This window comes from Anolis sagrei, chromosome 8 (genome assembly GCF_037176765.1).
Source record: "Anolis sagrei isolate rAnoSag1 chromosome 8, rAnoSag1.mat, whole genome shotgun sequence".
Classification (NCBI taxonomy): Eukaryota; Metazoa; Chordata; class Lepidosauria; order Squamata; family Dactyloidae; genus Anolis; species Anolis sagrei.
The window spans coordinates 4,398,886-4,411,579 of NC_090028.1; the positions used below are offsets into that span (position 1 = coordinate 4,398,886).

The following is a 12,694-nucleotide window of genomic DNA, read 5'->3' on the forward strand; positions in this document are numbered from 1 at the left end:
TCCGACTCCTCGTGACCTCATGGACCAGCCCACGCCAGAGCTCCCTGTCGGCCGTTACCACCCCCAGCTCCCTCAAGGACCACACAGTAGTATACAAATAACACTTTCGAACAAGCAACAGCACATTTTTCAATTTCCAATGACGTTCTGATTCATGCAAAACCCAGCACATGCTTCTATTGAATTGTACAATTCCATGCAACAAGCAAGCAATCAATGGAGGTCATCTCGATGCTTCCTGCAGAACCTTCTCGACCATTTTTTGCCCTCAACAAGGACGGCATCCAAGAAGCAACACGGAAACAGAGAGAGAAGGAAGGAGGCCATCCTCAGTCCGCCCCATAGGCGTTGTCAATCTGCCCATAGGCGTTGTCTCACAAAGGCAAACAACGTGAAGCCCAAGAGACAAAAGGAGAGCAAAGCAAGCACAACAGGAGCCAGTAGATGGAGCAGGCTTAGTCTTTGTTTGGAAAAGACTCCGCTGTTTGCTCTTCGTTGGGTTGGAAAGGGCAAACTTGGGCTCTTCAGGGGTTTTGGACTTGAACTCTTCCCATTCCTAACAGTCAGGAGGATTCAAGGAATTGTGAGAGCTAAGTCCAAAACACCAGGAGGGCCCAACTTTGTCCATCCCTGCTCTATACTCAAGGAAGGAAGGGAGGAAGGAAGGGAGGGATGGAGGGAGGGAGGGAGGGAGGGAGGGAGGAAGGGAAAAGAAGTAAAGGACGGAAAGCAGGAAGGGAGGGAGGGAGGGAAGGAAATGAGGAAGGGAGGGAGGGAGGAAGGAAGGAAGGAAGGAAGGAAGGAAAGAAAAAAGAAGTAAAGGTCGGAAGGCAGGAAGGGAGGGAGAGAGGGAAGGAAATGAGGAAGGAAGGGAGGGAGGGAGGGAGGGAGGGAGGGAAGGGAAAAGAAGTAAAGGACAGAAAGCAGGAAGGGAGGGAGGGAGGGAAGGAAATGAGGAAGGGAGGGAGGGAGGAAGGAAGGAAGGAAGGAAGGAAAGAAAAAAGAAGTAAAGGTCGGAAGGCAGGAAGGGAGGGAGAGAGGGAAGGAAATGAGGAAGGAAGGGAGGGAGGGAGGGAGGGAGGGAGGGAAGGGAAAAGAAGTAAAGGACAGAAAGCAGGAAGGGAGGGAGGGAAGGAAATGAGGAAGGAAGGAAGGAAGGAAAAAGAAGTAAAGGACGGAAAGCAGGAAGGGAGGGAGGGAGGGAAGGAAATGAGGAAGGGAGGGAGGGAGGAAGGAAGGAAGGAAGGAAGGAAAGAAAAAAGAAGTAAAGGTCGGAAGGCAGGAAGGGAGGGAGAGAGGGAAGGAAATGAGGAAGGAAGGGAGGGAGGGAGGGAGGGAGGGAGGGAAGGGAAAAGAAGTAAAGGACAGAAAGCAGGAATGGAGGGAGGGAAGGAAATGAGGAAGGAAGGAAGGAAGGAAAAAGAAGTAAAGGACGGAAAGCAGGAAGGGAGGGAGGGAGGGAAGGAAATGAGGAAGGGAGGAAGGAAGGAAGGAAGGAAGGAAGGAAGGAAGGAAAGAAAAAAGAAGTAAAGGTCGGAAGGCAGGAAGGGAGGGAGAGAGGGAAGGAAATGAGGAAGGAAGGGAGGGAGGGAGGGAGGGAGGGAGGGAAGGGAAAAGAAGTAAAGGACAGAAAGCAGGAAGGGAGGGAGGGAAGGAAATGAGGAAGGAAGGAAGGAAGGAAGGAAAAAGAAGTAAAGGACGGAAAGCAGGAAGGGAGGGAGGGAGGGAAGGAAATGAGGAAGGGAGGAAGGAAGGAAGGAAGGAAGGAAGGAAGGAAGGAAGGAAGGAAGGAAAGAAAAAAGAAGTAAAGGTCGGAAGGCAGGAAGGGAGGGAGAGAGGGAAGGAAATGAGGAAGGAAGGGAGGGAGGGAGGGAGGGAGGGAGGGAAGGGAAAAGAAGTAAAGGACAGAAAGCAGGAAGGGAGGGAGGGAAGGAAATGAGGAAGGAAGGAAGGAAGGAAGGAAGGAAGGAAGGAAGGAAGGAAAAAGAAGTAAAGGACGGAAAGCAGGAAGGGAGGGAAGGAAATGAGGAAGGGAGGAAGGAAGGAAGGAAGGAAGGAAGGAAGGAAAGAAAAAAGAAGTAAAGGTCGGAAGGCAGGAAGGGAGGGAGAGAGGGAAGGAAATGAGGAAGGAAGGGAGGGAGGGAGGGAGGGAGGGAAGGGAAAAGAAGTAAAGGACAGAAAGCAGGAAGGGAGGGAGGGAAGGAAATGAGGAAGGAAGGAAGGAAGGAAGGAAGGAAGGAAGGAAAAAGAAGTAAAGGTCGGAAGGCAGGAAGGAAGGAGACGAAGAAAGAGAGGAAGAAAAGAAGAAATGAAGAAGAAAAGAAAGAAAGAAAGATGAAAGGGATGAAGGAAAAGAAGGAAGGGAAGGAAAGGAAAGGGAAGAGAAGAAGGAAGAAGGAAAGAAAGGAAGGAACAGGAAGTAAGGGACAGAAGGCAGGAAGGGAGGGAGGGAGGGAGGGAGGGAGGGAGGGAAGGAAGGAAGGAAGGAAGGAAGGAGGAAAGGAAGGAGATGAAGGAAGAGAGGAAGAAATGAAGAAGAAAAGAAAGAAAGAAAGAAAGAAAGAAAGAAAGAAAGAAGAGAGGAAAGGAATGAAGGAAGAAGGAAGGGAAGGAAGGAAGACGGAAAGGAAGGAAGAAAAGGAATGAGAAGAAAAGGAGGAAGAAGGAAGGAAGGAAGGAAGGAAGGAAGGAAGGAAGGAAGGCAAGCAAGCAAAATGTGGAAAAGCTAGAAGGAAAGGAAGGAAGAAATAAAAAAGAAGGAAAGGAAGAAAGGTGCGAAGGGAGGGAAGGAGCGAAGGGAAGGAAGGAAGGACAGAGGGATGGAAGGAGGAAAAAGGAAAGAAAAAGGGAAAAAGAAGGAAAGAAAGGGGACGATGGGGAAGGAAGCAAAACAAAAGGGGAAGAAGTATGAGGGTGAATGAAAGAAAGAGAAAGAAGGAGAAGTGGAAGGAAGGGAAAAACGAAGGGTTGAAAGAGAGAAAAAGAAGGAAAGTGAAAGGAAGGAAAATAAAGGAAATAAACGTGTGTATGTATGTATATATATATGTATGTATGTCTCTCTCTCTCTCTCTGTGTGTGTGTGTGTGTGTGTGTGTGTATGGGGGCCAGTTGTATTGGGGAAAGCAAATAAGAAGACAGGAAAGGAAGAAAGGAGAGAGTTTTTTCCTGGATTATAATAAATGCCATTTCCTAACTGGTTCTGTCTTCAAAATATGGGGAAAGTGGATTAAAACTCCCAAAACTTTGTTTTTAGATGGACATCCTACTATAGCACATTTTGCTCTAGTTTTGCAATTGAGGATTATAGTGAATTTCAGAGTGACACGTGTGGCCCAAGAAAAACAATACTGCAATCCTATATATATATCTATAGATATAGATATGTACACAGAGTATATATGTTCACTTTCTCTCTTTCCCGAGGCACCAGCAACAATAGCGGATTGTGAAGCCTGTGCTATTTTGACCCTTCCATTTATAAATGCTGACTGTCCTGCCTTGTCTATTCATGCGCCGGGAATGACTTGCAAAGCCAAACTCTTGAAGGTCCTTCTCACCATTGCCTTCGAGGCAACTGACTGATTTAAGGATTCTTTGCTAATTTCATAGTAATGGAAAGGAAGGAAAGGAAGGGGTGAAAAGAAGGAATGAAGAAGGAAGGGAAGGGAAGAAAGGAAGGAAAAGGAGGAAGGAAGGAAAGAAGGAAGGAAGGAAGGAAGTGAAGGAAGAAAGAAAGAAAGAAAGACGGAAAGAGGAAAGGAGAGAACGGAAGGAAGGAAAGAAACAGAGGAAGGAAGGAAGGAAGGAAGATGGAAAGGAAAGGAAAGGAAAGGAGAGAATGGAAGGAAAGGAAGGAGTGAAAAGAAGGAATAAAGAAGGAAGGGAAGGTAAGGGAAGAAAGGAAGAAAAAGGAGGAAGGAAGGAAGGAAGGAAGGAAGGAAGGAAGGAAGGAAGGAAGGAAGGAAGGTGGAAAGAAAGGGAAGGAGAGAATGGAAGGAAAGGAAGGAGTGAAAAGAAGGAATGAAGAAGGAAGGGAAGGCAAGGGAAGGAAAGAAAGGAAGAAAAAGGAGGAAGGAAGGTGGAAAGAAAGGGAAGGAGAGAATGGAAGGAAAGGAAGGAGTGAAAAGAAGGAATGAAGAAGGAAGGGAAGGCAAGGGAAGGAAAGAAAGGAAGAAAAAGGAGGAAGGAAGGAAGGAAGGAGGGAGGGAGGGAGGGAGGGAAGATGGAAAGAAAGGAAAGGAGAGAATGGAAGGAAAGGAAGGAGTGAAAAGAAGGAATGAAGAAGGAAGGGAAGGGAAGGAAAGAAAGGAAGAAAAAGGAGGAAGGAAGGAAGGAAGGAAGGAAGGAAGGTGGAAAAAAAGGGAAGGGGAGAATGGAAGAAAAGGAAGGAGTGAAAAGAAGGAATGAAGGAAGGGAAGGAAAGAAAGGAAGAAAGGAAGAAGGAAAGAGGGAAGGAAGGAAAGAAGCAGAGGAAGGGAGGGAGGGAGGGAGGGAGGGAGGGAGGGAGGGAGGGAGGAAGGTGGAAAGAAAGGGAAGGAGAGAATGGAAGGAAAGGAAGGAGTGAATAGAAGGAATGAAGAAGGAAAGGAAGGGAAGGAGTGAAAGGAGGAAAAAGAAGGAAGGAAGGAAGGAAGGAAGGAAGGAAGGAAGGAAGGAAGGAAGGAAGGAGAGAAAGGAATGGAGAGAAAGGAAAGGAAAGGAAGGAAGAAATACAGGAACACAAACCTTTCAAACCAGGAGCACAACATTGTTCAAATCTTGTTACACAGTGTTGTTTCCATTCTGCCTCCTTACCGTCGCTTCATCCACAGCTTTGCACCTCGGATCCATCATTTTGGCAGCAGCAGCCGTCACCGCGGAATCCCATCGCTCTACGTGGTCCTAAGGGAGAAAAAACAGGGAGCATTGAATGCCCAGAAAGGAGATCCCATCATCCCCAAAACTTTCCATCATCCCCAAAACTTTAGAAGACTTTCCATCTCGTTTTTAGTTTTTCCTTTCCACCACAAGACCTGTCCCTCCCACAAAAACAAAGTTTTGGCACCTCACTACCTCTGAGGATGCTTGCCATAGATGCAGGCGAAACGTCAGGAGAGAATGCCTCTAGACCATGACCATATAGCCAGAAAAAAAACCTACAACAACCCAGTGATTCCGGCCATGAAAGCCTTCGACAATACAGTGATCACGACTACTTGCTGACTGGACAATTGGCGGTTTTAATCCGCGGGATGGGGTGAGCTCCTGCTGTTAGCCCCAGCTTCTGCCAACCTAGCAGTTCGAAAGCTTGTAAAGTTTTGGCAATTTAATATATTTTTATCCCACATTTTCAGGATAGAAATTCATCCTATAGTCACCTTCCATGAATTTACCTTGGAATGTCATCCCATTGCATCTCGGACCTCAGGATAAAATCCCATAATGTTACATTGTAAACTTGAATCTGTGTTTCATCAGTGGATTTTAATTTTATTTTAGCTCTTTGTGTGTCTTGTAATAGAGTTTCAATAATGTTGTATCTCTCCACGAGCCGCAGGGAGAGGTGGGGAGTACATTCATTACTATTATTATAATTAATTAAGCTAATTTGAGCTCCAAGGGAGGCCTTGAAAGGAATCCCACTGGAGCATTGCCGCACACCCAAAGACCTGGGAGTCACTCTGGACCTACAAGACGCACTTCTTGACTATCAAGCAAAATAATATCACAACCAGACACAGTGAAGACACCTGCCCTTGCACTTTGCAACTCTGCTGCTGAGTACGCACGCCCAGTGTGGAAGACATCGCACCAAATTAAAAACAGTGGACGTGGCTCTTAGTGAGACATGCTGCATTATCACAGGAGGTCTATGCCCTACACCCAGAGGCGGCCCTAGGTAATTTTCAACGGTAAGCAAACAGTATTTTGGCACACACCCCCCCCCCCCAACCAATCATTGATATATATTTTCTGTTCGTCGTGGGAGTTCTGTGTGCCATATTTGGTTCAATTCCATCATTGGTGGGGTTCAGAATGCTCTTTGATTGTAGGTGAACTATACATCCCAGTAGCTACACTTGCCACACTTGCTCCCTTGCCTGGCCCGCTTTGGGTCCGGAGGCGTGCCTGAAGACCCCGGCGTGTCACCAAAAGTCACCTCTTCTCCTGACTTTCTCCTCAGCCATTGGAATCAAGAGAGAGAGAGAGAGAGAGAGAGGTGGAGATGCCCACCTTTCCTGAAGGTAGGCACAAAAACAAAGGAGGGAGCGGAGGTGGGAGATACCTCCAGCCAGAGGGGCTCTCTCTCTCTCTCTCGCGGATTGGGGAGAGGAGAGGAGGCGGGTGGAGCGCCGGGGGATCGGGAAAGGGAGCCGGTCATGGGGAAGGAATCGAATGCGGAGAACGATTGAGCGCCGGCTCTGCTCGCGCACCCGGTGGCCGGGTGGAGCAGGAACGAGAGGGGCTAGGCGAGACTCAAGGGCCCGGCCCCTTTGGGAAGAGGATCCCAAGAAAGCCGAAGCTCCCCCTGGACTGCTAGGGCTGTTGTGAGCTGAGGGGGCGCTCCTCAAGTGGCGGTCGAGGGGCATTTACAGAGGCACTTCTGCGCCCCTGGCAAAAAAAAGCATTCTGCGACCGCTTACTTTGTGTAATGGACAAGCCGCCCCTCCCTACACCACTGGAAAAATTATACTGCTTAGTCAGTATTGTACCACTTGATATCAGCCAAAAAGTAGCAGCCATGAGGACATGATGGCAACAGTCTTGGACAGCAATGGCTCCCAAAGTGACCCATTTAAAGTGGAATCAGGTGTCAAACAGGGAGGTGTGATTGCCTCAACCTTATTTTCCATCTTCATCGCTATGATACTACATCTTGTTGGTGGGAAGCTTCCCATCAGAGTCGAAATCATCTATCGGACAGATGGCAATCTGTTTAACCTCAGCAGACTGAAAGCCAAAACCAAGATTACAACATCTGTTATAGAACTCCAATATGCTGATGACAACGTTGTCTGTGCGCATTCAGAAGAAGATCTACAAGCCACTCTAAACATCTTCACAGAAGCATAAGAGAAGCTCAGCCTGTCATTGAACATCGAGAAAACCAAAGTGCTGTTCCAGCAGTCCCCAGCCAATCCTTCTCCAATGCCAGAGATACAGCTTAATGATGCAACATTAGAAAAAGTTGACCATTTCCGTTCCCTTGGCAGCCACCTCTCCACAAAAGTCAACATTGACACTGAAATACAACACCGCCTGAGCTCTGCGAGTGCAGCATTCTTCTGAATGAAGCAGAGAGTGTTTGAGGACGGGGAAATCCATAGGGAGACCAAGGTGCTTGTTTATTAAGACATTGTTCTTCCAACGCTGCTCTATGCCTGCAAAACGTGGACTGTCTACAGACATCACATGCAACCCCTAGAACGATTCCATCAGCGCTGTCTCCGGAAAATCCTGCAAATCTCTTGTGAAGACAAGTGGACAAATGTCAGCGTGCTGGAAGAAGGAAAGACCACCAGCATTGAAGCAATAGTCCTCCACCATCAACTCCGCTGGACCGGCGACACTGTCCGGATGCCCGACCACCATCTCCCAAAGCGGTTGCTCTACTCTGAACTCAAGAATGGAAAATGGAATGTTAGAGGACAGGAAAAGAGATTGAAAGAGGGACTCAAAGCCAACCTTAAAAACTCTGGCATAGACACTGAGAACTTTGTGGAGTCCACAACATGTGAGTGTGGAGAAGAGCAAACCATAGACCACCTATTACAATGCAACCTGAGCCCTGCCACATGCACAAATTAGTTAACCTACAATCAAGAAGAGCATTCTGATTATCATCATCACCATCATCATCCAACTTTCCTACCATGACTGAGACCAAAATATAATATAATATAATGCAGTTTCAAACATATATGCCGACACTTACTATTAATAGTAATAATAATACCCCACTTTTCTCCCATGACTAGGACCATAATATAATATAATATAATATAATATAATATAATATAATAATATAGTTTCAAATACATGTGCCAATGACAGTTACTATTAATAATAGTTAATAGTAATAACACCCCACTTTTCTTGCATGACTGGGACCAAAATATAATATAATGCAGTTTCAAACAGATATGCCAATGGCACTTACTACTACTACTACTACTAATAATAATAATACCCCACTTTTCTCCCATGACTGAGACCAAAATATAATATAATATAATATAATGCAGTTTCAAACACATGTGCCATTGACACTTACTATTAATAATAATAATAATAATAATACCCCACTTTTCTCCCATGACTGGGACCATAATATAATATAATATAATGCAGTTTCAAACAGATATGCCAATGAAACTTACTATTAATAGTAATAATAATAATAATAATATCCCACTTTTCTCCTATGAATGGGACCAAAATATAATATAATATAATGCCGTTTCAAACAGATATGCCAATGGCACTTACTACTACTACTACTACTACTAATAATAATAATAATAGCAATAATAATACCCTACTTTTATCCCAAGACTGGGACCAAAATATAATATAATATAATATAATATAATATAATATAATATAATATAATATATAATATAATGCAATTTCAAACACATGTGCCAATGACAGTTACTATTAATAATAATTAATAATTAATAATAATACTTTACTTCTCTCCCAAGACTGGGACCATGATATAATATAATATAATGCAGTTTCAAACAGATATGCCAATGACACTTACTATTAATAATAATAATAATAATAATAATAATAATAATAATAATACCAGTAATAATACCCCACTTTTATCCCAAGACTGGGACCAAAATATAATATAATATAATATAATATAATATAATATAATGCAGTTTCAAACACATGTGCCAATGACACTTACTATTAATAATAATAATAATAATAATAATAATACCAGTAATAATACCCCACTTTTCTCCCATGACTGGGACCATAATATAATATAATATAATATAATATAATATAATATAATATAATGCAGTTTCAAACACATGTGCCAATGACACTTACTATTAATAATAATTAATAATAATTAATAATAATAATAATAATAATACCAGTAATAATACCCCACTTTTCTCCTATGATTAGGACCAAAATATAATATAATATAATATAATATAATACAATGATAGAATTGGGCCAAGCTTCCCACACAGAACCCCCTCAATCAGTCTCAGAAACAGAGTATTTCTTATTGTAATTAGGTTCCTTATTTTCATTTGGGAATAATAACGAGCCCCGTGGTTCAAAGAATCTGCTGGTAAGAAAGGTCTTATGGAGGGCAACTGTGCATGCAGTCCCATAAGTACAGTACCATGTCCTTCTATATGTCCTTTGCATGTCCTTCTATACCAAGTTATCCATTAACAAATCAAGCTCCGCCAGCCAGTGTGCTTCATTTGGTTGACGAACGTCTTCCCAAGTTAAATAATGCTAAATAACAAAATCTGAAATATGTTCTGTTCCTGGTTTGAACGCGTTATTCCTATGTAATTGTGCAGTTCTTACTTTGAAAGTATTTATTATGCTCGAGAAACTTTGCTTTTGTGTGTTGATATCGTACACCAGAGCAGGACACACCTCTGACCTTAAACACCACACCAGCTCAGTAAAATCAGCAAGCAGTTTATTGAAGAATATATGTAGGCAAAGCAGTAAAATAGCCAACACTGTAAAGATCAGATATAAGTAAAATAGTCCTAAACCTCAAAGAAAAACAAGATCCAAGTACATAAAATCCATGGAACTAGGCATTTGAAACCATGAAACTAGGGAGCTTGGCAAGAACTTGACGCATGAAACGAAGAGAACTTGAAACCAAGACAATGATCAATTTCCAACGTTGACCCGAATGAGGCAACACTTTCCCATGCATCAATATAAGGCTTTTCCAGGTTCCTACATTGAAAGGAAAGTGTTTCTCTTGACCTTCCTACTAAGAGAACTTGAAACCAAGACAATGATCAATTTCCAACGTTGACCCGAATGAGGCAACACCTTCTCGTGCATCAATATAAGGCTTTCCCAGGTTCCTAAATTGAAAGGAAAGTGTTTCTCTTGACCTTGCTAAGAGAATTTGAAACCAAGACAATGATCCATTTCCAACGTTGACCCGAATGAGGCAACACCTTCTCGTGCATCAATATAAGGCTTTTCCAGGTTCCCAAATTGAAAGAAAAGTGTTTCTCTTGACCTTGCTACTAAGAGAACTTGAAACCAAGACAATGATCAATTTCCAATGTTGACCCGAATGAGGCAACACCTTCCCATGCATCAATATAAGGCTTTTCCAGGTTTCCAAATTGAAAGGAAAGTGTTTCTCTTAGCCTTGCTACTAAGAGAACTTGAAACCAAGACAATGATCAATTTCCAACGTTGACCCGAATGAGGCAACACCTTCCCATGCATCAATTTTACAGCAGAAAAAAGATAAGTTTGTTATCTTTTTTCTGCTGTAAGCTAAGCGAACGGGCTGTCTGAGTTTTTGCAGACTCTCTTTGTTTACAGAAACTTTGCTTTCTGTCTAAGCTCTCATCATCAGCTCCCTCTGAGCTCTCATTTTCTGCACCTGACAAATTATCCTCAGACAGTTGCTCTGAGAAAGACTGTGAAGGGCCCCTCTCAAGAATGTGGCCTTGGGAATTGTCCTCTTCCTGAAACGGCTCAGGCCTCTCGTCTGAGCTTAACTCAGGCCCAAGCAAACTCTCATCCCCAAAACCACCACCAGGAACATCATCCCCAGTCCCATCAGGAACATTAACATTAACATCAGACACAATTGCAGGCTAAATAGCACTGGGACTGTGGCGCAGCTGGCTGGGAATCAGCTGCATTAAGATCACTACTCACTGAAAGGTCATGAGTTCGAAGCCAGCCTGGGTCGGAGTGAGCTTCCGACCAAATTGTGTAGCTTGCTGTCGACCTTTGCAGCCTGAAAGACGGTTGCATTTGTCAAGTAGGAAATTTAGGTACCACGTATGCCGGGAGGCTAATTTAACTAATTTACGACGCCATAAAAATCTCCAACAAGCATGCAAAGAATAAGGAAGTATTTCATCAGTGTCACAAATGGACGGTGAAGCGACAGCTCCCCCGGTGGCCAGAATACCGTCAAGAAAGCTGGAATGTGAAATTTCCTCTGTGTCTGTCTATATTTGTTGTGTGTCTATGGTATTGAATGTTTGCCATGTATGTGTACATTGTAATCCTCCCCGAGTCCCCTGCGGGGTGAGAAGGGCGGAATATTAATACTATAAATCAATAAATAAATAAGCTGACATACAACACTTGAATTGGTTGAGACTGTGAGATATTCATTGAAAATCCATAGTAAAATGTGCTATTGCAGAATAGCAAATAAATGTTAGCTTCTGAATACAAAATCCTGTGTTTTGTTTTGGGAGGGTTGCAAAGGAAATTCTGAATGCATCTACACCAGTGGTTCTCAACCTTCCTAATGCCATGACCCCTTAATCCAGTCCCTCATGTGGTGGTGACCCCCAACCATAACGTTGTTTTTGTTGCTCTTCATAACAGTCATTTTACTACTGTTATAAATTATAATGTAAATATTAGATATGCAAGATGTATTTTCATTCACTGGACCAAACTGGGCACAAATACCCAATGCAACCACATGTAAATGCTAGTGGGGTTGGAGGAGGATTGATTTTGTCATTTGGGTGTTGTAGTTGCTGGGATTTATAGTTCACCTACAATCAAAGAGCATTCTGAACTCCATCAAAGATGGAATTGAACCAAATTTGGCACACAGAACTCCCATGACCAACAGAAAATACTGGAAGGGTTTGGTGGGTATTGACCTTGAGTTTGGGAGTTGTAGTTCACTTATATCCAGAGAGCACTGTGGACTCACGCAATGGTGGATCTGGACCAAACTTGGCACGAATACTCAATATGCACAAATGTGAACACTGGTGGAGCCTGGGGAAAATAGACCTTGACTTTTGGGAGTTGTAGTTGCTGGGATTTATAGTTCATTACAATCAAAGAGCATTCTGAGCTCCACCAATGATGGAATTGAACTGAACTTGGCACTCAGAACTCCCACGAGCATCAGAAAATACTGGAAGGGCTTGGTGGGCACTGACCTCAAGTTTGGGAGTTGTAGTTCACCTACATCCAGAGAGCACTGTGGACTCAAACAATGATGTATCTGGACCAAACTTGGCATGAATATTCCATGTCCCCAAATATGAACACAGATGGATTTTTTCTGGGGGGGGGGGGGGGGAGACTTTGACATTTAGGAGTTGTATTTAGTGGGATTAATAGTTCACCGACAATCAAAGAGCATTCTGAACCTCACCAACGATAGAATTTGGCCAAACTTCCCACTCAGAACTTCCACGACCAACAGAAAATACTACCAACAGAAAATACTACCTCTGAGGATGCTTGCCATAGATGCAGGCAAAACGTCAGGAGAAAAAATTGCCTCCAGAACATGGCCATATAGCCCGGAAAAACCTACAACAACCCAGTGATCCCAGCCATAAAAGCCTTCGACAATACAGAAAATACTGTATTTTCTGATGGTCTTTCTGATACCTCCTTGCGACCCCCCCAGGGGTCCCGACCCCCACGTTGAAAAACACTGATCTACACTATCGAATTAATGCAGTTT

At 43.6% G+C, this 12,694-nt stretch overlaps 1 protein-coding gene across 1 annotated transcript in view; it reads right to left on the reverse strand.

The window, feature by feature from the left end:
• FA2H (fatty acid 2-hydroxylase) overlaps positions 1-12,694 on the reverse strand; it is a 113,196-nt gene that overhangs the window by 45,180 nt on the left and 55,322 nt on the right. Inside the window, exon 2 of the mRNA XM_067470876.1 lies at positions 4,795-4,881. Within this exon, the coding sequence (XP_067326977.1) occupies positions 4,795-4,881 (87 nt within the window). The remainder of the gene's footprint in view (positions 1-4,794; positions 4,882-12,694) is intronic.